Below are 27,537 nucleotides of genomic sequence, written 5' to 3'. Positions count from 1 at the left end.
CCACGCTTGTATTTGGCGTCCCGCGCTCACTTTCTGCTAAACAGAAGAGATTACAGGTTACGTGTCCGCTGTCCGTGGAGACATATGCTCGATCTCGGGCGCACGATGCGTTAAAAAAATTTGAAATACGTGAAGCGGGGAAACTAAAATAGACGACATGAAAGGAGTTCCTGCCATTACGTGTCTTTTTTTTTTTTTTTTTTTTCGCGAGTCGTAATGTTCTTCCATGCCGTGGTCACACTATATAGTACAACATACTACCATAAATGATCACCACCTCGCACACGTTGCGATTGCACTGATCGCTTCCTTATCAGCCTACATCGTAGTTATTCACATGCTACTTTATTTCAATATGTGGCTTTCCTGAGGCGCGTTACGTCACAGTGGCATCACTGGAGCACCTCTGGCAGAAGATAAACGGACTATCGATCCTTGGGCATGACACAGGCGCTTTTTTCTTTCTTTCTTTCTTTCTTTCTTTCTTTCCTTTTTTTTTTTTACCGACATTGGTTCTCGAAGACAACAGCCGTACAGCTGCGTCAGCGAGCACCGTCCACAGGGAGCAACGGGTATAGCTGTTTGTCGCAACGAAGCCTGACAATTCGCATATAGCTACTTACCGTCGATGTAGGCTTGCGATGTGGGCGCTGCGGCTCCATTCATGACAGGCGTGACTTTTTGCTCCGGCATCGGAAAGCTTCCTCCCTGCTGGAAGAACTCGTCCAGACCAGGGACGCAGACAGACTCGTACAGGTTGGATGGGACGTTCTCCAGCGAGGCGCACTCCTTTTCCACGTCTGCAACAGAGGACAAGAGAATGGTTGGTTACTTGAAATTAATTTCGTGGTTACACTATACGCCAGGACACTCCGCGAATTTCATAGCAAGTACTGTAGTTATGGTTAGGATAAGCTAGGAGAGTGAAATATGTTTATTTCAAACTGGTCCTGCAGCTTTGTTTCTTGCATAGCAATCTTGGGGCCAAGCACACACTTGCTCCAAACGTTTTCTGGAACCGTTAGTAACGAGTGTCTTATTTCGATTCCTTAACCCACAGCAAATAAGCGTTCCGGGCACGTAGCTATGCTTAGCCCGCGATTTCACTTACCACTACGACGTCATTCCGGTTATGTGATGCAACATGAGTACATAGCATTGTTATTTGCACTAACGGGGTTGCATTGAAAATAAACACTTCGAGCACTAATTCGTGCGCAAGGACTTATCATGTCGGTGCATCAAACCGAAAAGTGGTTCAAGGGTACTATACCAAACTGCGTCTGCACAATGGAATCGGCTTCTCTTGCGTCACAAAAAAAAAAAAAAAAAAAGAAACACGCGTTGTGGGCCTTCCGTCGCCGAACAAGCGGGTCCCATCGTGGACTTGATTGTCTAAACAATATGCGCAGACAGTAGAGACTAGGTCCAGCTAATTTAGCACGCTTGAGCTCTTCCACAGTAGGCGGCCAGAGCTGCGGTTGCTTGTGTTACAACTTTCTCAGGAGTACATATAGCACGAGACAGAGGTGCTTGTATACGTGACTAATCCCCCTGGCGTGAAGCTAAATACACAGCGAGCAGTGACCGCCCCCACTTACGTCCACAATGGGCCTTCCACTCTCCAGGGCTTCGCGACGCGAACGGCCGAACAAAAAGAACGGCCGCGCCAAGGTTGGGTTTGGGTCAAGGGTGCGGAGCGAAAACTCGAACACGGATAATTTCCAGGTGAAGACGGCGGGGGCGGCGGGCAATTTCTCGGCCGAGTCGAGGGCATTCAAAGCAGGGCGCTGGATCTTTCGAGGGCCGCGACGCGAAGCACGCGAGCGCGGGGAATGAGCCCGCCGACAAGTTCTATACGTGGCTCTTGCGAAAGCCCAATGTACAGATTCACTGATAAGACTATAGCGTGCAAATACAACCCCGAACCCTATTCATCGCTTTCTTGCGCAATGTTTGAACTACGAACGTGCACCAACTAGCCTTGTTTATCGCTCGCTGAACAGACACTGTGTAAGTCGCCCTCTTAATTTTGTCGTGTGTGCGTGTTGTCCTCCATATTCGGAGGAAATACGCATACCCCGACTGAGAAGTGTCAATAAATGAAGCTCAGTTCTTTGTACGTGACCTAAAATCAGCTGGTCCTTTGTACGTGACCTAAAATCACCACGTGCGCCTCTTACAAGAGACCATGCAGCGCACTCATATTGACTTGCTCACGGAGGCCAATGGCGCTGCGGATGTCCTTCTCTAAATGTCGGCGGCGCATTATCACATGACGGCCGCTGCGCCATAGAGATCCTAATTTACTCTTGTGCGAGAAGGCACAGCTTTTTTAGTGTTCCAGGTCGTGGTTTACAATCGACATTTTACAGCTGATGTGTCTTTTAACGACATGCAGCCTTCTTTTCCCAGTGTGTAAGGGTGCCCGAGTAGAGCTGCTTAACCTTCATGGCAATACTGGCAACTAAGCTGGAAATCATCCGGAGGTCTGATTTGATGACAAACTGCAAATCGTTTCCGGCTCAAGCAGCTGATCCTTGCAAACTAATAAAGTTAGGAAATAAATCGCGAAAAAGAATAATAAGCTCTGCAACATGACAATATATATCGCGTCCACTATAATAAACTATTGCTCACAGGAGCACAAGCATAGTTCTGTGCTTTCTTAGATAGGAATACCAGCTCGTGAGGTTTCATTGCGTTTTCGTTCCCAGAATAATGTAACTCTTTATTTAATTGCACCTCAAAGTCAGCAATTGCGCAATAGTTTCCTTACATCGCACTTTCAGTTTCTGACGCCTGACAGAACGCAATCAAAAGCACTATGACGTCACAAGTTTCAGACATTCTGCAAGGCCTATTCTCCTCCCGCACGCTTGTCAATTCACACGTGTGTAAGACGTGAAAATGTGTACACAGTGCCTTTTCAATGTTTACATCGTAGCTTTGAAAATAATATTTGGGTTTCTTTTTCACTTGCGTATCTCCACCCAGCATGCCGCGACCGGCTTATGACGTCACTTCCTTTGACTGTTGGCACTTATGCTGGAGACGGCTCCAGCACAATGATTCAGCGTGTTTACAGCTAACACCTGGTCCACGACAGCGTTAGAAGAGCCATTCAATGAACTGCACACGTTGATGCCTCAAAGGACATGTGCCGACAACGCACAGGTTTTTGATTCCGATAAATAACAGGACGCTTCACCTACCCATGTTATTTTGTTCCTTTTTTCTGTCATCGTTCGCCGATGACCCGTAGTGCACAGTGCTCATGTTTCCGGTGTAACAGGATGCAGTTGCATGCGCAGCAAATGTTAAATATACAAAGGGTCATTGATTCTAAAAGCGGTGAATAAAGCTAAGTATTCGTAGCTTTGTGCTACGTCACATATACTAGTTCAACCGTCGCATCGCACACAACAGAGCGCGTTAAGTACAAATTCGAAAGTACTGGCGAGTTATCGAAGATTATATGCTCCCTGCTGGCATACAGAGCCAATCAGGGGTAAGCAAAATTATCACACATATTAGTGATTTTTTTAATTAACGCGTTCTGCAATGCCGTAGGTTCTCGCACAGTACCGAATTTCGTGCGATCACAGTACGGGATTCACTCGCAAGCTAATAATAGCGCACAGGTCAAAGCATCGAGTAGGTCGTGAACAATGTATTGCTGTAGAACCCCTGGTGACGACGGCCGTCTATATATTAAATGGAAGAAATTTACAACATTCATATGGCGGTTTCGTACAAACTGCCAAGATAAATGACATGACTGGTACGCTCGACGCCGCTTGGATCCCCCGTCGCACGATTCGGGAGAACAAAAATACTACTAAGGCGCGCTCTCACCCAGTACTGTACATCAAGATTTCGTTCCAAACACAGGTGATCGCTTTCCAGATAGATATTCGAGAATCTCAAGAATCCGCGCAATTTGATGACGCCATGCGTTCGCAAAAAGAGGGGATCAGAAAGCAGCTAATTTGCGTCGTAATGAGCTGTCGAAATAATGTAAAGAGAGCGAGGTGTTTCTTTTGCACTCTGAAAATGTCTAGCCGTCCACAGAGAACGAACGTCGCAAGTTACAGATGCATCTCCTTCCATGCACGCCCCCTGTATACAGCGTATAGCAAGAAAGTAAACGTCAGTCGGTCATTGCCGACAGTATGACCGGTTGGACTATGCTTTTTTTGCGATGGCTTGTACACGTAGCCCAACAGGCCACTGTATAGGTAGCCGGCGGGTCTTCCACGACGGCGTTTAAGGGGCAGTACGCCGCTTGCAGCACTGAACACCCTGAAGAAGGCAGCTGATCGGCACGCATGCGTGCAATTCAGTGGAGCCGTGGTATAGGGGCAGGTGCTGACACCAACGGACCGCGGAAGCAGCCAAGCGTTCGCCGTCGTCCCCCGCTGTAGCGCTGTGGGAGGCAGCGTGCCATTGCATGCGTGTGATCAGAATCGTCGACTCCCACGATGTGAAAGAAACGCGCATCGTGGGAATGCAGCAGTCATCACAAAAGTCGGTTTACGCATGACGTAAATGACAGAGATATTTAAGCGTTTTCGCCCTGCGCTCACAGTTCGCAACGGTGTTCTCAATGTCGATCAGGAGCTGCCCTTCCGCTATGGCCTTCGCCACAACCACGAAAAAGAAGGGGGGGAAAAGAAAACAGCCAAGACACAGCTGCACAGAAAAAAAAAATTAAGAAAGGAGTGGAGCAGTTGTAAAATTAAACTTGGTACTAAAAGCCAGTGGGAAACCAAAACCAGAGAGGAAAACGAAACATAATAACTAGCTAATCATATCCGTAGTTGCACATTTTCTCGTCCAAGCATCTCTTCTCTTCTATAGTGAATTAAGTACCAACTCCCGCACTCAGCGATCGTCGACTTGAGGAAAATGATGGATATCAGGGCTTTACTCACAGTGATCGAAAGTCGTCGTCGCGATGTTGTTGCGAAGCATGACTAACTCAGATGACAGCAGTTGCCCTAATTCCGCCCGACAGTGTGGACTTCCTAGCCGATAGGATGCCAGTATGCGTTTCGAAACGACGTCTTCGGACCGCTTTCATTGCGACCTCTCTTTCCACCGTTAAAACAATGACCACTAAACGCTGCTCCAGTCATTCGATGGGCGCTTTCCACGCGTTGCTTTCCGAAAAAAGAATGTCCACTGTGTCGCAGCATCCGCTAATGAAATGCGTAGGTGTCTAGTTAGTGTTGCCTAACTATACCTCGGTGGTACTTCCAGTGCAGAAAGTCTTCGAAGTACCACGAACTACCGCAAGCACATCCTGCATCGTCCCCGTTCAGCTCAGGTGTTTCAGCATTGCTTCTTTTTTTTTTTTTCTTCGATGATAACTAGATCCGCAATGACCTGGCAGCAGTATAATTCTATCAGAGAAGATGCGACAGCGTTCGCAGCGACGGACGTTTCGCATTAAACGAGCAGCGCGACCGTGACTCGGCCAAAGATTTCCCCCGCGCAAGAATGCTCGGCGCCGCCGTCCCCTCTGAGGTGCATGGTTGAGTGACACGGAGAATGACAAAGTTGTTCGTCGCTACACGAAAAACGCAACACCGATATAAGTCCTTCCTTGCGCGTGTACAATTAACCTCCGACAACATGTACACGCGCGCACGTGTCCAATCTTATCGGCGAAGGCGTTGAGTGCACACAGCTCGGCTTCCAGTGAACACCAAGAGTCCCAACACTCAGCTCTCCGTTTTCTATCTTCTCTCGGTTACTCCCTCTCTCTCTTCCTTTTCCTAGTCATGAATCTGGCGCGGGGAAAAGACCTTTCTTTTTTTCTTTTTTTTTTTTTTTCTGGCGCGGGCCAGTGATGGGAATCCCCGTTGTCGACATTCGGATGCAACCTGAAGTACGCCATCGGCGCGAACGTTTCGCGGAAAAAATGGCTGTTTTAAAGCAAGCCCCGCAAGAGGTAATAATTAGGGAGCACGTGCTGCTCTCTCTTCGGTCAGGACAAGAAAAAAAGAAAACGCAAAGCCCTTCCGACTCTGAGGCGCCGCACGTCTGCACGTGCCGAGGCAAGAGCAGAGAACTCTGCGTGACACCAGTGAATCTGTATCTCTCTCACTGCTCGTTTAGAGGCTCAAGTTCAACGGCCCGCTCTGCACGTTGATATAATACAGACTGTTTCGTGTGCACTGCCGCTAACAGCATATGTGTAAGCGTTCCAGCAAGACATTTGTGCCGTTTGTCTTGCCTGCTTTCGATAAGCACGATATGACACAGGCTCAGAAGTTTGGTACCTCATCGGCCTACCATGAGCGAAAGAACATCGAAACAAAATAAAGAAACCCCGGAGCTGTACCGCTATATATATACTGGCAAAAGTATGCTGCCATGTCACTTGTTTTGCGACTTAACGGTCGTTCTAGAATGTATAAACCAGCACACAGGGTAAAATCGATTTCCTTTTTTTTTTTTTACGTGTCGGTGTTATCATGTACACCGCGCGTCTGAAACTCGCGTCAACACTGAGCCGCATACGTCATAGACAACTTCCCGCGGACCGCGCTGTGGAATGTTTGGAAAAAGGATACCGACAATGTCGCCCTACTGAAGGGAAAGAAAAGTCACTGTGGCTGCAGAGACGTAAATCCAGTGTCAGTATCTCTCGTTAAAATTGTTTACCAGAGTCATTGTAATCATTACGAAATCATTACCCAGCTCGAAATTACAACACTAAGATAAGGGATTCAGATATGACCAAAAAAGATAATAATTGATGGTACGTATACCTCGGTCGCCGGCGGTCAATGAACAGCCAACCTTCGTACAGGCGCGTTGATTTGACTGGAGAGCACAAATGCGCAGCTAAGCATTCGGGTATAGAGCCTGCTCGCGAACACAGACAGAGGCGTTTACGCTCACTCCCTGTCGTACAGCAACCTATCACAGGGAACGTGGACGCACTTGCGGCTGTTTACGGCGCGGCATTTTTGGCCCATTTCCGGACTGTCAGGTCACCTGGCAACCGCGTTCGCGAACGGCCAACGACGCGCTGCTACCCGGCAAAGATGAAATACTGCGCCCACGATGGCAGCTAGAGAGTCAGCGCAGTGCTTTTAGTCAAACAAAACAAACAGAATGGCCGATAAGGTAATTGAAGTACAAAACTGTGACAGATAAGATATAGGAAGGCATATATTGCGCGTGTCAGAACGCTGTTCTGATCTCCATAGCACTGCCTCTCAATAAGAGCAAGCAGTGGTGGCTTCGTTAATAGAGTGCGTCACTTGTACAACAGCGCCATGTTCTTCTAATAAGTTAATTTTTGACTTTTCTCTATCGGACATTAATCTATCTGGAACTGCAACAAACGAGATTAATATACGCTTTATAGCTGGTCTATTTGATGCTGATATATAGCTTGCATAACCATCCGCATAAGGAAAGCAAGGAACGAAGAACACAGTCAAGTTTTTGAGAGAAACTGCTGGCTGCGATCGCATACGTGGCTATGGCAAGCACTCAACGTGATATCTATTTGTAAGGACTGGCTCCCAACTGTACCAGCCGCGTAAGCTTAGAAGCTTTGAACGTCGGTAACGTACGATGGCTGCATTCGGACTCCGGAAGTGTACATGGGTTCGCGTGTAGTGCGCAGAGACAGAACATCCAAGCTGCAGTCGCAGCGGAAGACCCCCTCTGCGCATCGAACAAAGGGCCAGGAGTCGTCGGAACCGATTAAAAACGTCCGCCAGCGAGCACAGGAAAACGGAAAGCCGCCCCTTCTCTTTCTGTTCTCTTTCTGACGCCTATATGGGATGCGCGCGGCGCCGGGAGGATGCGGACGCCCGGGGGCGGATGGCGACTTACGCAGTCTGGCGCCCGAGAGGAAGAGCTTGGGGCTGCTACCGGTCGGAAGTTGGCAGAACGTCGCTATTATGGCACCCGGGGTCGTCGGATGCGTCGGAGCCAGGATGCGCCCGGGAAGGACGCCAGAAGCACAGTCGACCGCAGCCCGGTTGCACGCAGCCGCCGGCGGTGGTGCCGGGCTCTGAAGAAGCAGCGAGCGAAGCAGCGCCGAATCACCCAGCTTGTCAGTGGACTATGACCGGCCGTCGTCTTCGGAAGGCCCACCAGTAGACACGCCGAGGACACAGCCAGAGTGCTCTCGCCAGGCGCCTTGCGGAAGACGTCAGGACAGATCCTCAGCACAGAAGTGTCTGTTCCTCAGCAGTGGCCTCAGCGACCTCCAGTACGGATACGTGAAGATTCACCTCCAAAAAGCAAATCCGGTTCAAAAAGTTGCTCTGTGACGGCTGTGTAAGTGACAAGTGCTTCTGGGGTCGCCCCGGAGATGACCGGAGCGCTGTGCACAGGCTACCGGTCTGCTGCCTGGTCTTCAGAATGGATTTCTAAGTCACTCAGCTTCGTGACCAAGAACTGTAGGGCAAAGGATCCGCCGAGCCAGACGTCCCTAAAATTACCATCGTGACCACTTGAGCAGGAGGAAAAAAGGATGACGTCGGAGCCACAAGCCTAGGCTCTGGATTCCTGCTGCTCGGGATTGTCGGGGTACAGCGCGTTGTCACGCCCTCGGCGCATCAGACAGCTCCGTCGGACAGCGCGCGGAACACGTCGCGTTGACGACGCGCGTAGCGGCGGCTGAAGGCTGGAAGGACGGCGTGCGAGAGCCGTCGACGTGAATGGCGGATTCAGGTAAGGTCCCACGGCGGGAACGGCCCGGTCCGCTGCTCATTGGCTCAGCGGGGACGGGCGGAGGGGTGCCACGCTCGGATGGCTGCCTTGTTTCGGCGCGTTCGTGTGCCGCGCTCCTTTTTTGCTTTTTTTTTTTTTCTGCTGCCGTTCGCCTCTTGTTGTTTCGCGCACCCACATGCGGCCTGGGTCGGCTTATTTCTGCCCCGTTATTATTTCTTTTTCTCCCCCTTGCATGATTATTTCTCGATGTCGCAAACTTCTCTTTTTCATCCACGCCGCACGGGCTGGCCTTTTGTCTTGTGCGTGCCCTTCTCTCTCGCTGTCGCCAGTCGCCAAGTATCTCGAAACGGTGTTCAGCTTCGTCGGTCTTAATCAACGCCGCTTAATCATAGTGCAACAGGTAGCTTTATTTTATGTTATAACGCCCGTTGCCCGAGGCGATAGTCATAGGTTGTTAAAAGCACCCTCGCATGTCATCGTTTACAGCGAGCTTTATTGGTAGAGAGCGGGTTCTTGAGTAAATTGAGCACAGAACATCGATCCGTAAACTATACGATATTACAGAACAAATGGTTCCTTTGTAGTCTAGGCAAAAATTACCATCAGGAACACTCGAGCTAATTTAGCGGGGAGGGAGATTTTTTTCTCTCATGGGCTTGAAGGGTTAAATTATGGCTGCTCTTAACCACTCGTGAATGAGACACGCAAAAATTGGCGCATCCAGCACCTAAAACTGCAGGAAAATTAGCTGCTGCATGAAAAACTGCGCGTGAAGAGCAACAATGGGAGATGACAACCCCCTTGTTCGCAACGCTGACTGGGCGGTCAGCGCGTCTGGGCTATATGCGAGTTAAATGACCTACCAATAATTTCAGCACTTCACCGGAACAAAAAGCCACAAATGAAGAAGCAGCAGACACCACCCCCTCTCTCTCTTTGTGTTTCTTCATTTTATCACAGTGTTATTTGCGGCACGAACAGTTGAACTTTTCACCAAAAGAGCGAACGATGGATTTTGAGGCATGGATGGCAGTCCGGTACCGACATGCTTACTCGAAGAGGACGGCTTCCATGCCACTCGAACAATGCCGGCTGCTAGCCGAGCTACAGGTGCAGCAGCGTCCGCACTACGCCGCGTCATAACGCCATGCATGCTAAACGACAAACGAATCTAACGCCTTTCGTGCAACAGAAACTCTATCAAGGGTACGTGCAAGTCCGCAACAAAGGAAACGAAAAAGTGAGACACCACGTGGCAGGCAATTAGAGAAACAATCGACGCACGCCAGCGATAGGTGCGAAACGCGGCAATATACCTATGCCTCACGACGCCCGCCCACAAGGTCTTCGCCGCAAGGCGAGATCGTTAGTCGCTCCGCTGGTGCTATATCGTCGGACGCAGGCGAGCTAAAGAAAGCCGCAGAGCAGCTAGGTTTTTCGCAAGGACGGGTAATCTGTGGGGATTCGGGGGGGAGAGACGCGCGGCGCTCCGGCAATGATCGTCCGAGTGGACATCAGTTGCAGTTACGTGCAGGTGCGCCCTTGCTTCACGGTCAATCACGGCGCTCGCGCTCGCGTCCACTGTGGCGCAAGTGAGAAAAGAAGGGCTCTTCTTCGTCTTCCTCAGGGACGACGCCGTGGTGCGGTGCGATTCGCGTCGATGAAAACAACCGCCGGCATTATAGGAGTGTAGCGGCGGCAATGACGTCTTTAAGGGCGACCTCCCATATATAGCGAAAGGAACAATGGTTAATGGCCTCAACCTTGATCGCGCTCAGCTGATGCGGCGAAAAAAGGAAATAAAGAAATAGACGACACGAAAATAAAGATGCTGCATTAGACCTCGGACGTCCCAACAAAAGAGTAAGCTACAGCAAGGGTTGGCCAATGCTGCCCGAGCGAAACAAACGAGCTAACAAATATCATACCTTTTCTGCCTTCGCGAGATGTCGAAAGTTACAAAGATATGCGAGTGTGCTTCGGTTTGTTGAGTACGGAAACGAACGTTACCGGAATCGAAAAGACGGTCGCGACGAGGAAAAAAATATGATAAAACTGCTTATCAGCGTGTAAAGCTTTTCATATCATTCAAAACGTGGACAAGAAAGAACGTTGGAGCTGCCCCGCAGCCGAGCATGCTAAGTCAAACCAGAGTCTTTTAATACTTTATCATAGCGTCAAAGTACTCCGAACAAACGCTGCTCAATGACTTGTGCGGGCCGCGCGAACCGTACACGTATTCGTGTACGTGTCGCGGACATCATTCAACGTCTGCCAGTGCTCCGTCTTCTGAAATGTTCTACAAGCACTCGTAAAATGCAGGTGTCTTGTGCGGAGGGCAATAGCAAATGTGCGGCATATGCGGAGTATGTAACCGGGCTTCTTCCGCAACTTGAGTTTGTTTCCTTTCAAGACGCGCGGGCGAGGCAGAAAAGACTCCACAAAGGCGGCAGCGCTCGGGAGGAGTGACTTCCTTGTCGCTCCGCATAAGATACTTCCAAAGTATGCGATGTCGAGGTTACTAGTTTTCCTGTATGCTATACTATGCTTCATACCTTAGGGTTAACTTATTTCTTAAGCAAGTGTACACTAATCAAGGCGGTGTAATAAAGCTGAAACAACCGCACGCCGAAAGGCTTGGACGGTACGCGCCAAACTTTAATCGTGACGCAGCCTTTAGACCAACGTGGTTCTCCTAAATACGATGTTAGAAATAAATAAGTGATCGCGCTTACAAGGTTCAGGGTTTTTGTGGCGTAGAAGAGCAGGACAGGCTTTAAATTTCGGAATGTTGAACACATCGTCGGATGATCTTTTTTTTTTTTTCTTTTTTTTTAAGGCTGAGTCTTAAGCGCCACACATTGACATGACTTTAATGGATATGTCGCCACCTGAACTTGACTGAACCGACTTGCCCCCTTTTAACCAAACGCACAGTTTTCGAGTAACAATCAGGCAGGAGCACGATCTGCTGGCTTGGTCGCGTTTTGTCACACAGGTAGTGGCAGCTAACCGAGACCGAACAGGCAGTGAGAGGAGGAAGGAAACGGCGAGGGCGAAAGACAACGAGCTGCATCGCAGAGGCCGGGGCGAACGCGCACCCTCGGCCTGCTGCCGCTGCCAGGACTCCCTCGCGCGCGCACACAATGGCATTCCTCGATCTGACAAAATACAGGATGCCCCGCTTTTCGGCTCGGCGCATGCACGTCGACTCTCTGCTTCGGTGACGGTACCGCACCTAAGGGGCGTTCGCCGACGCCGGGTCGCACCACGCATGCGCGTGTCCGCCGCTACACTGCCAACTTGAGCGTGACCGCGTATATATTCTCCCTGCGGCAGGCGCGGATGTGCGGTCGGCGCCATCGCAGCCATGGTTCGTCCCTACAGCGAGCTCTGATGCCTCTTTTGTCTGTGCGCTGGGACGCTTATAGTTGGTGCCCATAGCTTTCCGTGCTGCCGCATTTCACGCTTTGCGCCGCCCCCGCAGGTACTCGCGCGATTCCAGACTGCTGACATTTTTTTATATACATATATTTTTCCATTGCGCGCACTTATTACACTCGTTCCATATTTTCTTCGCTATATTCTCTTTTTTTTCTCCGTATGTTTTGTACCTGTATGCATATGCAGGCAGCGATGCTAATGTTCTGCGCGCAGCCTCGCCCCCAATGAGTGGCGAGGAGGAGGGGGTTGGGTGCGGCGGCATCCGGACCACTTCGTTAACGAAAGGTCCCGTGTCTCGCATGTCCTCTTGTTTAGCCTCTCTGACGCGTAGTAAGCGTGCCCTCGCACGTACAATGTTAGTGCTTCGTCGTTAAGCAAGATAGCGCGGAGGAAAAGAGAGAGAGAGAAAAAAAAACGCCGAGTGTTCAACAACCTCGTCACTATGTATTTCTCTTCTATCTTAAGAGTTCAGGAATTAAGCATGTACGGTCTCTGTCCCTACATTCAAAGTCAGTGGGCAATTTCGATCATCCTCAGGCAGTAAGTGGCAGGCGGGAGAGCCAACTTATAGTACGCATAAGTATGTAGCTTCGACCGCGCGCTCATCCTCGAAATGCCCAGTTCGTACAAGCTGAGCCTCGCCAACAGGTGAGCTGTTCTATAGGGCAATCGATTGCCATGTGGTCATCTTGTCACCTGTCCCGCGCAACGGGGAACGATATAGCCGGGCAGAGCGATAGCTCCAAATGAGCTGCGAGAGAGAGATTGCGCATCGTTCGTGTTACGGAAGGTCCTTCCAATTAGGCGCTTCGTAACGTTAATCACGAAAACGCCACGCGCTATGCGGGCTCAGGGCCAGCTGCGCCGAGGCAAGCGCACTCTTTCCAAGAGAAAATCGAGGAGAGAGAGACGCGGGTTGAAAACGTGACGCGACAGCGAAATGGCGCGCGCGCCCCTTTGAACGCTACAAGCGTGTTCGTGTGCATCACACGTAAAGAGCGAGGACCGGTGTTCTCTCCTTCCTTGTCTGCCCGACAGCGAAGACACATTGCCAAGCCTTTGGCATGGCGCTCGGACGGATGACGGCTCGGCCAAACGAGTGCCTTTATTTAAACCACCGCTGCCTATAACGCGCGGTGGTACAGTCAGCGCTGGAGCGCATCAAGGACATCCAACGGGAGACTTGGAAATCGGAGAGCGAGAGTGACGTCGAGCGGAGAGCCACGGAGTCGGCGAGGGCGGAGGAGCGACCTAAAAAAGAAAGCAGCTCGCTTCGGCTACGCGGCGCAAAGCACGGTGATCCGCGGCTGCGGCCGCCCAGCACGTGCGACGGCAGGCGCTACCTTGGCAGTGTGCAAGGCGAGCGCTGGAAACACCTTGGGCAGCGGCGATCGGTGGCCGAAAGACAGCAGTGCGGAACAGCGTCGCCTCCCCCGCCCGGCCTTGAAACCGGCAAAGGGCTTGGCGCCCGCACACAAGCCTGGCGCAAGAAAGGGAAAGCGTAAAGTGTGTTGCTTTTTTCGGAGCGCAACGCGCGGCTGACAAATCGGAGAAAAGAATGTCAGGGATATTGCCAAGGTCGATTACTCTGTTTCCCGGGCGGAGTGACGGGAAGGAGGTCTTGTATAACGGGGCCATTATCGTGACAGCGGGTTGCTCACGCACGGATATCCTTGCTACCGAAGCCCGCGTAGTAAGTAGTAGTAGTAGTGGACGGGAAGTTTACGTTCGGCCAGGCGACTGTTCCTCCATTGCACCTGCTTTGTTGCCTAATGGGGAAATCTCTACGCGATATCGAATATTGCCCGGAGCTGGCGGCCTTGATGTTCCACCTCTCAAGCGGAATGGCGGCCATGATCTCGCGCTGCGGAGCCGAAGGGCGAAGTATACCTTCAGGAGCCATTCAAGATATAGGACAGCACGGTTAACGAAGTAGCGTTTCCATGACTGCAGCGTATTGAAGTACCGCGATAGTCAACACACAGGTGACGTCGACCTGGCACGGCCCGGCTGTCCGCCAGTTGTATATCAACACTCGTGAGAACACGGCGATTCGAAAATTTGATGCAACAGAGAGATAATGACTTGGATGTTTTCTTTTTTCCTTTTTTTTAATAGAGGAGCTGTTTTAGAGTATTCGTGGGGAAGTGTTTAAATGGTAAGAAACTACAAGAAGGCACAAGAATACTCCGGGCATTCTGCATGTACAGGTAAACAAACAACCCGCGGTGATCCTGAGCCGTTCCGGGGTTTCCATGCACGTATTCCCGGCCAGCTGGATGGAAGTGAGGTATATTAAAAAACGCTTAAGTGCGGCAACAATTCACGCGTGCTGCCGGGCGATATCGCCGAAGGCCTCTGGGGAGGGGGACGTGGACGCCAGGCGAGGCAGCGCGCCTGGATCGTTACGTAAGGCGCTGCACACACTCTCTCTCCCTTCCGAGAGAAAACAGCATTTGCGCCTAATGATACGCGAAGAAAAAGAAGCATTATGTTTGCGCTCCCTGTCCGCCGTGTGCGGCGGCTCAGGGTCGCCGTTTTCTAACGAGTGCCGCCGCGGCAGTCCTTGGATCGGTGCGCGGTCTCAAGACGCCCGATCGCCTACCTCTCCCCGCGCTTTCTCGGCAAAGTTCAAGTTCTCTGTGTCACGCGACCGTTCGGCCCCGAAACGCCGCGGGCGCCCGCTACAATGTGTGTCAGGTTCACGATCACGGCGGAGCAGTGCTTCGCCGCAGCGCACTGTTTGCGGGGCAGTCCCTTGGCATCCTTCCTTCTCGCTGACACTGATCTTCCACATTTGCGGTTCCTCCTTGAAGAACCGCCTTGCGTAGTCAGGATCATCATTACATCCAACAGAAAAAAAGGGACTTATATAGAGCTTTCTATGCTCGGCGCCAGCACAGCATCCTCCAATCATCAATTTGCTCCCAATACTGATCGCCAAAAAATCTAATCATACAGATTATGTGTGCGACGCATTATATGTTTTGCTTAACTCCGCTTCTTAGGTTAGGCTACAGTATCAACTTGCCATTATTCCCCAGTCTATGCTTCTTGTCTCCATCACTTTATGTTTCGTCTTTATGGTTCCTGTTTCCGCGCTTTTGCCGTGTTCAGTAGTTAACTTATCTTGCACACGTAGTCAATATCTTTGCTTTTTTTTTTCTTTGCTGATTTTCTAACTACCAAGCTTTCTAAGTGATTTCCATTTTTTTTAAATTGATAAGAGCCCGCGTGATTCAACTAATAGAGAGGAGCCAGCCGAGTGAGGCACCTTATTTGTCTGTCATCAAACGCGGCATCCGCGAACAGGGCGACGTACACAGTCAACTGGAGAGGACAGCTGTGTAGAAAAGCTGCACGCCAAACTTTCTCTGTCTTCTTGAAAGCACTTGTTAGTGTAAAAAGAAATCTAACAGCTACCTACTTTAAGGGCGCCTCCGGCAAACCAAAGGAAATAGTTTTATGTTATCACGTTGCGTCACGAGAAAGATAGCTTTGTAATATCAAGAATTACGCTATCTACATATTTATGTATTCAAAACTTCGTAAAAACACGATCTTGGAATTACTTCTCAGGGTATACCATGTATCGAAGAGGCCCGCACGTTGTGCGCGTGTGCGTGCGTTTGTATCTGTGTGACGCGCCCGCTCTAGTACTCTGCCTTCGCGCGGATATCACCAAGAAAAAAAAAAAGGACTAACACGCTGATTGATTCCAGCCGGTCCCCTCTGGTGTCTAAGAGAGATGTAGACGCAGCTCCCGCTGGCAGGCGACGACGTGTAACAACGTCTCGGCTCCTTGCCTCGGTCGCGATATGGCAGCGCTCCCGCAGGAGGGGTCATCAATTCTCATTCGGCGGTCGTCCGTATGGTTGACGGCGCGTCGCCCACACGAGGAGAGCGGCACCCCTTTGGGCACCGCCGATCACGAAGGCATTTGACACTGCAACAATGGCCTCTGCTCCGCGAGAGACGGCGCCAGGCGGCAAAGTACACGCTTCAGTTTGGGCGGTCTCGGTGCGCAGACCTCGACAACAAGTGTCGGAGACGTCAAGGTTGCCCATTTGAGGCTTTGTTTCGTCCACTTCACTCGACTGGCTGGGTGGCTCGCCGCCGCAGCCGCGCGGGAGCCTTCAATAGCGGCGGCGGCGGCGGCGGCTCGGTTTTTTACTTAAAAAATGCGTTTCAGCACAACTCTGGCAAAACGTGCTGTTCGTTCGGCGGCGCCGTGCAATTTTCTTAACGTTTTCTTCGCCCATTCCACACCGGGCGTCCTTGGGGTAGCTGACCGGAGTGCTGCTCAGTAGACGGCATCTGGCCTGAGCATAGCGGAGTCTTGGCAGGCTTCACTGATTGCTTGTTTTAGCGGGAAGACATGTCGCCCGGACGTGAGCGTAAATATCAGCAGCAGCCGACGACAACAAATGCACGAGCGAATATTATGCCTCTCTTTTTAACAACATAACCGGCGTCGGCGACAATAAATAAATTTACAGCCACATTCAGCAGTTTTCAGTGCACCGTGCTTAATTAAATGCGTGGAGCAGAAATTCCTAATGCTGCGCAAGTCTATCTGCGTTATGCGCTTAATTCTCATCTTATGTTTTTGCTGTCTATAGAAGGGCAAGATGTTGCGCTTTCAAGTCGGCCTTGGTTTATACATACATACATACATACATACATACATACATACATACATACATACATACATACATACATACATACATACATATATATATATATATATATATATATATATATATATATACATATATATATATATATATATATATATATATATATATATTCTTACAGAAGTCCCCGTCAAAGTGTGAGTTTATACAGACAAAGTACGCATCCATAATTCGCCAACTCGGAACAAAATAAGCGCAAGACACAGAACGGCACTCCCCAAGAAGCGAAGTGTCAGGCTGCGATGCACAAGCTTTCGCAGAAAGTGTGCGGCGCCTCATTATCCCACGATGTACGCAGTATAATCTTCTTGTCTGCGGAACCAGATACTTTTCTCTCTCGCGAGGCCCCTAAGAACGTCGCCGGAACAAAGGGCCACACACGTCGGTTGGGAGACAGACGAGAAAACTCGAGAACCTTTGGACACGTGCCATTGCGTCATTCCGGGGTCGGTATAGGTGCGCAGGCCTATTTACTTATTACGTGGAGCTCAATTTTCAAAAAGTGACAATAGTTTTGGTCCTCCCTGTATATACGCAGCCATTTCGCAAGAAAGCCGCTCTTGCCGGTCACACAATAGCGCGTCCTCGCCTAATAGTAGTTCGCGAATGCCACGTGCGCATCTGCTAGCTCGCGTAACCACATGTGGTACGTCTGGTGCTTACCCGTCGCGGTGGCTATTGCGTTGTACCGCCGAGCACGAGGTCGCGGGTTCGACTCCTGGGCGCGTAATGTGAAAGCTCCGGTGTGCTTAAATTTCGGTGCAGGTTACAGAACCCCAGGTGGTAAAAAAGTTACCCGCAACCCACTACTACGGCGTCACTAATAGTCCGCTCCCCATGGAGCTTCGGAATGTTGGACCCCTCAATTTAATTTTAACATCTCTCGCATTTCACGTTAGATTGTCCCTATTCCGTGTGATGAAAGGCTGGTGTAGCTGTTGTTCCGTTGTGCATCTCTCGAATTCTGTGGTCGTCGTCTTCTTCTCCTTATTCGCCTCTACGATCGGTGTAGTATGAGCCCACATTTTAGAGTGTAGCGTACCAGCCCAGATTTTAGACTGCACTATCTTCGGGATCGGCCCACATTTTTGTTGAGATAACTACATAGCCGGAAAGAAAACTGGTCCGACAATGCCAAGAATGCTATTTGCATTAATATTTGTTACTTCTGAAGCCATATGAAACCAGTACTCTATCTCAGGCCAAAACTAAGCCTCGAGCGGGGATCTTCCAGCAGCCCACACCAGTCCTTCTGTCATGCGACTTAGGCGGTCATTAATTGCACGCTGCCTACACCCTGAGCAGCAGTGAGCGCTTCAAGAACGCCACTGCGCTTCAAGAACGCGGAGCTCCTTATCTGACGAACCAGCCCGTCTCCAACGAACGGAAGTTTCTGCAAACAGACCGCTTATCAACGGCAAGCATGAGTCAATTTGGGCGACACGTACACATGAGTCCCCGGGTGTCAGCGTACACTGGGCTAGAGCCGCTGCTCGCAACGGTTTATCTTTCGAGGCCAGAGATGACGTCATCCTTTAAGGTTCATTGGATGTCATTTTACATTGGGGACATTTCGCTGTTGTTAAAATCGCTGCATGCAGCACATGACACAGCATGCGAACTTTACACATGACAACAAACAGGGCTAAAGACTCGAAAACGTAGCCGAATGGTTTTCGGCACTCAACGTAGCGTTCGCAACCAGTGGAGTACTGCACAAAGAGCACCCAAATCGCACGGTGACACGCGTGATGACCCGATGTCCCGTGATATATCGCGAAGAAACGCTGGACGTTGTTAGGTGTCAAACTATCTCACAATGAATGATGCGACACCACTGCCTCGGAACAAAAGCATGACGCCAAGCACGCTTAGAACGCGAAGCAAGATCGTGGCAGCAGCGGAGCGAACGCTGCGAAGCCCACGGTAGGCTTTTTCGTAGCGCTGGTGACGCCCACCACATACGAGCGGGCGCTCTCGCCGTGGGGCGCCACGTATGAGTCACCGAGGCACTCGGTCGCGTCGCATGACCAGACCGAAGCCGCGTAAGCACGCACGCGCGCACTCAAACCTGCCCCGCCAGTCTCGCCGCGGCTTCCTACACTTGAGCTCGATCCCGGCGAGGGTTGCATATGCACACAACACGGGTGTCTATGTGCGCGCGCGCTCTCCGTCGGACCCTCCCCTATACACGGCATCGCCCGCCCCGGGGCGAGGCGTATTTACTCTCCGGGTGGGCGGCGCCGCGATATCAAGAAACACCCCTGCGAAACGGCAGCGGTGGTGCGCCTAGCAATAGGCTACCCTAGCCGCGGGAGCCAATACAGTTTGCCTTCACTGCCTACTCGCACCTCAGCCGAAATTACCTGTCTTTCTCAATTACCCGGTCTTAGAAAATATGCTAGGAAAAGTTAATGTCCCGTGGGTGCGCGCTCTCCCTACATTCCACTTCGTTAATTTTGTTTTTCTATACGGACATCGAAATATGAAAAAACAGGGCTAGAAACCCCCTCCCCCCCTTTTTTATTTTTTTTCTTCCTGTTCCTCATAATAGGCCTTCGGGCCCATCCCTTCATAAAAACATTTTTATCATCATCATTGAAAAGCAGAGAGGTTTGCTGGTGGTATAGAAGTACTCGCCGACATACTACTCCACACAGTGGCAGAATGTGTTGATCGACAACAGCTAGCTGCCAAGCTCCGTGGCTTTGCGGAGAACACCATTAACGGTCTAACAAATTCGGCGCCATACTTTTGTTCGTAATGAGAATCCCGAATCCCTTTTTGAAACACGTACACAGGAAAGCGTCCTCGCGGTTTCAGTCACCTTTAGGAGCCTGTCGCCGCTGTCAGCAATCAATCCTATCACTACTCTCAACTTGTCTGTTCAGCTGGGTCACGTCGATAGCAAAGCGGATCTTCTCGATCTTGTTACCTGTGCCATGCACTAAAGCAAATGCTGCGGCATGACCGACTTGGTGAGAAAGAAGCGGCGGTGGAGTACCTTTTTGCAGAATGTCCAGGTGCTCCCAGAGGATGTCGCCCATGAACGGTGGGAACCTGGTAAGGAAGGACTCCTTGCCGAGTGCGCACATGTCCTTGCCCTTCATGGCGAAGCTGGGCATGTTGACGCCCTCCAGGCTGAACTCGCGGATCGCCCAACCCAGCCAGTGCGCCACGTCCATCTCCGTCCACTGCCGGGGGTCTGGCACGAGAGAAAGAAAACGATAAATGAAAAGACCCCTCCAAGCATAGGCATATGCTAGAAGGTGCGAGTGGTGGATTTAGAAGACAAAGCTTACGAAGGCAAATGTTATCGGTGATGTGACTGAGATGGAATAATTCCAAACTATATAGTCACGTGGCAAAGGAAAATACAATGTTTAACACAATCCAGCAGCCTGTGCGTGTATACCAGTAAGCGATCAGATAGGCTGCACCTTTCCGATCTCACTAGAGACTGCCTTTCTGAGGCTCCACCCACGCCGGTATATGGTGCTGCGCCCACCGTTAGAAGGGACGAAAAATGCGCCACAAACTGAGAAATCTGTGTGAGCTCAAAGCCTACAGTACTGCGTATCTAAACTGGCAGCGAACGATACTTCATTGGCCTCTGTACCATATATATATATATATATATATATATATATATATATATATATATATGCGAGATTCAAATCATTAAGAAGGAGAATTTGTTCCTCCGGCCTGCGATTCCCATCGTCCCAAGAAGCATTTGATGTTTCGGTTATGGGGCCATTGAATGCGTTGCAACGCCTGCGCGGTCTTAAGGACTACCTTGGGCACGCACGCTTACTCGCTCGTCCATCGATGGCCACGACCAGCTTAAGTGATCTAGGAGCCGAAGAACTTCGTTCGATGGAGATGCCACAGGGAAGGGAAAAGCGGCAAAAGCGCGAACGAAAATCGCCGCGACGTGGGTTTCGATAGGAACCCCCCAACACGTGAGAAGGATCGCTGGCTCCACCACACCGACTGACTCACCGGTCCGACTGCGAGCACTGCTCGACGAGGGTTTCGGCTCGGGCGCCAGCCATGCGTCTCCATTTATACCGATTTCCGATATTCCCCCAAACAAGCGTGGCGTTTCTTCTGTATGTCGGAAGCTTCTTCTGAACGCTTCCGACACACACTGACTCAATCCCGTGCGCTTGATGTTCTGCTCGCTACTGTTCTTTCGCATCTTTGATTCTTGGCCACGTAACTACATCACGCCCCAACGTCCAACGCTCCCAGGAAGCTCTTGTTTGTTCCTTATCCTATGGACTACCGACGTTGCAGTGAAGCCGAACGCACGCATTACCACTCCTTGCTTGTCTGCAGGAGTGTGCGTAGTGACCGGGTGCGTATATATGCTTGCTAAAAGCAATTTTATTGCTTCGTGGTGTTCTGTGCTTCGGTGTAGTGAAGAAATGGCCTCCTAAATGCCCGCCAAAAGGTAACCCAACACTGTTAGAGAGAAAAGAAATAGAAAGGAAACAAGGTGGCTGGCAAGACACGAGTGGCGTAAGCACGTTACAGAGGAACTACAGCCGGCGAACGTACTTGCACCTATTGCACCTCGAGAGTTCAATTCCAGGCAGCAAACGAGCAATTTCCGTTATAGAGCTCCTCGGCTCTACCGACTTCCAATGCCCAAAACAATTTGTAATGACAAAAATAGGCAAAAACATAGTGATTGTAACGAGAATTTGCTACTCCCTCTCTCTCTCTCTCGTCCAATTTCCCTCACGCGGAGGAGAGAATGAAAAGACGAGCGCTTCTGTTACTACGAGTGGTAATGGACTGTCGTAGTCCAAATATGTTGGCAGGTCGATAAATAGGGCACTGGTAATGTCTGCACTAAGATTTAAACGCGTTTTGCAATTTAACTACCTCTCTTTTCCAATATTTATCGTCTAGTGCAAGTGTTGGTCGTGTAGTACCTATACATTGCCACGCCCCTATCTGTGCCCAACAACGCTGACGACGAAGACGATGACCCCGAGCGTGCGAGCGAGGTGCTAGAGAAGAAGCCTGAACTTAGCCCTGGCTCTAATTAGCTTCATTAAATACATCTCTCCGCTCTTGTATACAGTGAGCCGCGAAAACATTAAGCAGACACATGCAAAAATCTCGCATTGTTCTTGCATGGGACTGGTGTAGCCGACCCTTAATATTCTCGAAAGCTCTCGTCGTCGTCTTCACACTAGATAACTGCTAGCTAACCTTGATTTGCAGACAGCAAGCTCTCAGACAGGCGAATTTCTCATGCACCATCGAGCTAAAAGAGGATACTAGCGTCACGCAAGGACTGTCGTCCCAGAACAGTGCGCAGGAGATGCAGCAAGACTGCTAGCGTGCAATGATGAGATCAAGAATAAAGCTTGTCGATTCGCCAACAGTTCGGTGCAAAGACAGGGAAAAAAAAGGAACTCCTCTTTCGTGTCAGTTTGCCTGTTTTCATCCGCACTTTTCTTTGGCCATCGCATTCTATCGCTCGGTCACAGCGAAGGGGGTCGAAAAAAAAATGCCACCACGTGCTGCGTTTTGGGGGACACGCTCACAAAGCAGCCTTCGGTCGACGACCGCGAGCAACCCGAGCACGCACTTATAACGCGAAAGGCGCGTTAGCACTCATATGTGAGGTGTGTGTGCCATTTGCATGGCGATGCTTGTGAGTGCTGCCAGAAAAAGAGAGGTGGTAAGGAGGAGGAGGTCTCTAACCAGGGCGCAACACGTGACATCCGCCGGACATGCCCCAGAATACTACGGCTCGGAGGGGAACTGCGATTCACCTGTCACACAAGGGATATCCTGCCCCGCACAACCACGCTTCGGCCCGCGATGGGGGAGCAACGCCCGCACCTCGCCCTATGGCCTCGCCCCCGCCACACTGCGTGCAACCACAGCACAATGGACCGAGGGACACCGTGCCGACCCTTCCAAGCCAATCCCCTGTCAGCGACGCCACTGGCACGTGTGTCTCTGTGAATATAAACGGGTCACCAGACGTACTGCACACGGCAGAAGCGCTCGTCACCACAGCCACAATCGCGTCGATCATGGTGGGGCTGGTCTTTTTTTTTCACGCAAACCTATAATGCACTTCGTTGCTGCAGTTCAGTGCAGTGCCGAGGAAGATTCTGTCAGAGACGTCACACAACGCAGCGCTGCATTGGTCTCCGCCATCTTGGTCTTCTCAGAAATAAAAGATCGACAGTGCAAGCTCACGTACGAAAGCGCGGGTCTGGAGAGACGCGCCAGGCTGTGCCACTAATCGCTGCATGGAGGCACGTGCCTGTCAACCTCTCGTTTTTCAGCCTATGTGCCGGTGCACATAACTTGCCGGATCGAGTCTAGATCTCCCGCCGAGCCATCTCCGATTACGTGACGCGGCCGCTCCTATGCTTTCAGCGCATCTTTCGGTTCAGGAAAGAAATACGCGTATCGAGAAGAACTCGACGCGAGGGCACATATCGCTTTGCACGTACTCACGACGCGTGCGCAGGTGTGAATTTTTGAATAGCTGTCTTGCCTGCGCGCGCTTGTGCGGAGTGAAGGGCGGATGAGGTACCGTAAAAGCGGCGAGAATATCCTGTTACTTAGCAAGAGCGCGAACATTGTGACAGCTTGTCCATACATATATATATATATATATATATATATATATATATATATATATATATATATATATATATATATACCTACAACTAATCCCATGACGGTGTTTGCAAACGTTTGTAACTCGCAATATTTTCGCACACGCTAATAATCATTGACCTACTCTATAGACAGGTTGTGCATGGAGGTATGTGCAATATGCTCAAATATACTTCGTGCTCGCAAAAGGCTTCATGGAGGCGTACTTTAAGCATTGCCATTGTACACTGCTGCCACCCTAATGAGTACAAGGACTGTCGGGTTCGGGGGAAAAGCGATGGCGAGAACAGGAAATTCAGTTGTTTAAAAATCGCAAAATACTCTATTAATTAATGGTCGGCTCACCTTTGGGAATGTTGAGCGTCTCTCGCTCCTTCTCCCAACTGCTGAAGCTAGCAGTTAAGGCTTGCGTCATCTTCTGGTTGGTCCCAGGAGTAAGAGGAGGCACTTGCGTTGGAAGTTCTGCGAGGAAAAAAAAGTGCGAGTGGTTCAGTACGCGAGTTTGCAGCGACCACAAAACAATGCAATGACACTTTGCAACGCGAGGTTGCAGCGACCAGAAAACAATGCAATGACAGTTAGCAATGCTGAACTCGTTTAAACCCGCCAAAGAGAGCCTACTGGAAACCGCTTAGGAGCGCTAACCCTCAGCCACTTACTTAAAACGTTTCACTGCTTCTTCTGGAGAAATGAGCTCTGAACATCCTAGATGCTCTATTTGACCGAACGACGCATTTTAAGTTCACTGGTGAACAAAACATAATTTCTCTGGACATCGTTAACGCGAGCTCTATGGCACGAAACGTTGGAACACAGTGAGAATATAAACGAGAAATGGTTGGCTACAGTTGTAAGTCACAAACAAACGGTAGCACTATTTCCAACAGTGTCTTGAAAACATCGATGCACGAACAAGCAGTAGTACCACAGATAATTCATTAAACTATATGGTCTATAAAAAGCAAAGGAGACGTACTGTGCATCCCGCATGCCGCAGCCGGTGCCGGAAAGATTTTGAGCAAGATGGCGGCCGAAAATGAATAAACGCAGTAGATTGGCCGATCGGTGCTGTTATCACTGTGTTGTTTCAAAGCGTCCATGGGACACAACAGTCCAGCGTGCGCGGTGGCGTGGCTAACTCGGGGTTACACGAGAAAGACGGGCCGCATCCTTTCTTTCGCGAACATTGAAGGCAGAGGTTTCTTTGCTTTTCTTTTTTTAACGGCTCACTTTCCAAGGAACAACCCACCTCGAACAGTTTTGAAAACGTTCCCTCGCGTCGCTGATTGGGCAGCGACGCGAGGACGCGGTTGGTCGGCTAGACGAGGAAGTTGCCGAACCGCGCCAACCGAACAGCGTGCGCTCCGGAGATCGCGATAAGGCCGCACACGCCCGAACTTAGCTAGCGCGGATCGGACGTGCGTCACTTCGCGCGGCGCGTTATAGAACAGGCCGAGTGGAAAGCTCAATTCTTCGTCCCGTCGGAGCCGTTCCCGGGTGACTATTACAGTGGAGAAAAAAAAGCGATGGGAAAGGGGCGCTACAGCAGCAGTTAGCCAGAAAAACGAACTGCGCGGATCGCCTCGTGTGGCGGCAGTTCCGGCCTACTTTCTTTATTTCTTTTTGACGCACGTAAGCAGAGAGAAGACCGAAAAGACACGCTTTCACTTATGAATCACGCCCGACGGTTTCTCGTCACCGACGAGGCAGCATGTACGGGTGGTGAGGGCAAGAGTTGATCGATATGCGAAGTGAAAACAATCTACAACGAATATTGTTTTATTCAAAGATGCAACCATAAAGATATGAACAAATACAGCCAGGCAAAACGGCGATCTACAATACACTGGTTCTTCTGTAAAATTATCGAGGCTGCAGAATGTTTCTTCTTTGTTTGCCCTCCGTATTTCCAGCAAATAACAACACCCTTACACGCTTTCAAGGGCAGTAGTGTCCAGGTCAGCGCAGACAACGAGCCCGTTGCAAAATTCTTTAAGGCGGCTTCACGGCAAAGCCCTCTTTTACGAAGCACTGTCTTCCACGAACTACTTGGGGAAACGCGCCACTTCATTATGTTCTTGTTGCCAATTTTCAGACTGCTAAACCGGAAATTGAATTCTGTCGCAATTTCCCAGCGCATTTTCTGTAGGACGAAGCGGTAGTCTATATATACTGCCATATGTGATTATGTCCCCACCTCAGGTGGCTAGGCAGCCAGTGACTATTGAGAGCCGAACCCGTCGGTATTAGAGAGAGAGAGAGAGAGAGACAGACAGACAGAAGAAGAGGGGAAAGGCAGGAAGGTTAACCAGATGGGAAGATCCGGTTTGCTACCCTACGCTGGGGAGAGAGGGGAGGAGAATAAAGTGACAGGAAAGTAGAGATAGAGAAAGAAAGGAACACAGATACACAATCACAATCGGTCACAGGTGACACAGCACAGTAGCACTTGCAACACTATAAGCATCTGTCCGGGCTACAGCCGCTTGTCCAAGTCTGTTGCCCTTAGAAACCGCAGCAGTGCCCTCGTCGCCCTCCGCTGCGATGGCTTGTGATGTCGGCATTCTAAAATAAGTTCCTCTGTTAGAGGTCTATGGTAGCTTATGGAGGCCAGATGGCACTATACCTAGAATGTGTCTCTGGACGATAGTTTTCGATTTGAGCGGAGCTTTGCGGGACAGCCAGCTTATAGAATATACCACGTGGTGTTGCAGCGGGCGGGGTTAGCCCGCGGCACTTTCCAAATAGCCAATTGCTGCACAGCACCCCGTGCACAGACCTTATATGCGTCAACAACGTCAGCAACGCACTGCTATTAATAGTTGCAGTTTCTGTATGATGCTATAGGAGGGATAGTTCCTGTGTTAGTGGACGGTTTCGCCCTCGAGTCACCGTACAATCTCAATAAGAACGCACGTGTTGTCATTAACAGCTCTAAGCGTTGCAGGTACCGCGTATGTAGCTGTTAGCCCGAAGCAGGAGCGCACAGTTAAAACACAAAACCGTTCGCAACACTGGGCGACATGAAAACGCGCGTATGATTAACTAAAGCTGGTTCTCGCAGCGCATATACTAGGTTGGGCAAGCAGGGACAAACATATACGCACAATCCCTCTCACTCACTCATTCCGCATAAAAAACACACGCGCGCACGCGTGAGATAACTTTACCAACTGCAGCTTCATATTCTAGCGCACTTTACGTGTTTGAACCCAGGTTAACGTTAATCAATGTTCAACGGCTACAATTATCACTACCTAACATTGGCTTATTTTATATAATTCCGCAAACCACAACAAAAGATGACTGCCCCCAAATCAAATTAAACAACAAATGTTCACTTGTTTGCATAAAAAGGGCCCTATAGCTATAGCTCACCAGCTGTATATTGACTATATGCAGATACGCACGCGGGAAATCGTAAAAAGTAAGCGCTCAGACGTTTGAAGCGAGGACATCCGTATAAATATCCTGTCACAAACCACGCATCCTTGCGACCGTTTGCGACACTACGAGTAAAGTGCGAGTAAAGTCGCCGAAGACGTTCCGCTTCGGCTTCCGTCAGATATATAGCATACAGTTGAGCACGAGGCAAACGTGCTACGTCAGATTCATATTGCCTACACGCAATACGAAATTATATTACTGTACCGGAGAGAGACCTTGCTTATTACGCGGCGCACTTCGTGCCTTTAGTAAAGCCACACCGATCAAATTAATCCCCGAGATGCAGACTTTGGCGCAGGAATGGCATCTGAGCAAGAATAATGTTCGAAAGCGAGTACGGAGTATGTGCTGGAAATAGCGTAACAAAATCGTTTTGTGTTTCTTATGCGGGTCACACGAAGCGCTGCTCGAAGTGCGATGTTGCGACATATGTGCCCCCGCTTCAGATCCACCATCACAGCGCGCCACCTTTGTTCGACGGGACGCTATATATCTGCTGTTCACGCGCACCTGATTCACTGGTTTACTCTACAGTGCCCAACTAATACCTCCTTTCGGAAAAACCGTTCAAATATAG

The 27,537-nt window shown here is 50.2% G+C and overlaps 1 protein-coding gene and 1 long non-coding RNA gene across 8 annotated transcripts in view; one reads left to right on the top strand and one right to left on the bottom strand.

Annotated features, from left to right (window-relative positions):
- Nucleotides 1-27,537, bottom strand: part of LOC119456377 (ETS-like protein pointed) — a 180,678-nt gene that overhangs the window by 14,660 nt on the left and 138,481 nt on the right. For 6 of the 7 annotated variants that reach the window (XM_037718095.2, XM_037718096.2, XM_049669795.1 and 3 more), the window contains 3 exons: nt 23,859-23,975; nt 19,855-20,055; nt 624-800 (listed from right to left, as the gene is read on the bottom strand). In XM_037718095.2, the coding sequence (XP_037574023.1) occupies nt 624-800; nt 19,855-20,055; nt 23,859-23,975 (495 nt within the window). Of the gene's footprint in view, nt 1-623; nt 801-19,854; nt 20,056-23,858; nt 23,976-24,489; nt 24,605-27,537 lie in introns of those variants that run through there. The other variant, XM_037718100.2, reaches the window with a different exon arrangement.
- Nucleotides 7,870-27,537, top strand: part of LOC119456378 (uncharacterized) — a 30,085-nt gene continuing 10,417 nt past the window's right edge. The window contains exon 1 of the long non-coding RNA XR_005193114.2: nt 7,870-8,709. This is a non-coding gene — a long non-coding RNA (uncharacterized LOC119456378). The remainder of the gene's footprint in view (nt 8,710-27,537) is intronic.

This window comes from Dermacentor silvarum, chromosome 6, assembly GCF_013339745.2.
Source record: "Dermacentor silvarum isolate Dsil-2018 chromosome 6, BIME_Dsil_1.4, whole genome shotgun sequence".
Taxonomy (NCBI): domain Eukaryota; kingdom Metazoa; phylum Arthropoda; class Arachnida; order Ixodida; family Ixodidae; genus Dermacentor; species Dermacentor silvarum.
Note: the sequence above shows the minus strand (reverse complement) of the source record. Positions and strands in the feature narration are given on the sequence as shown.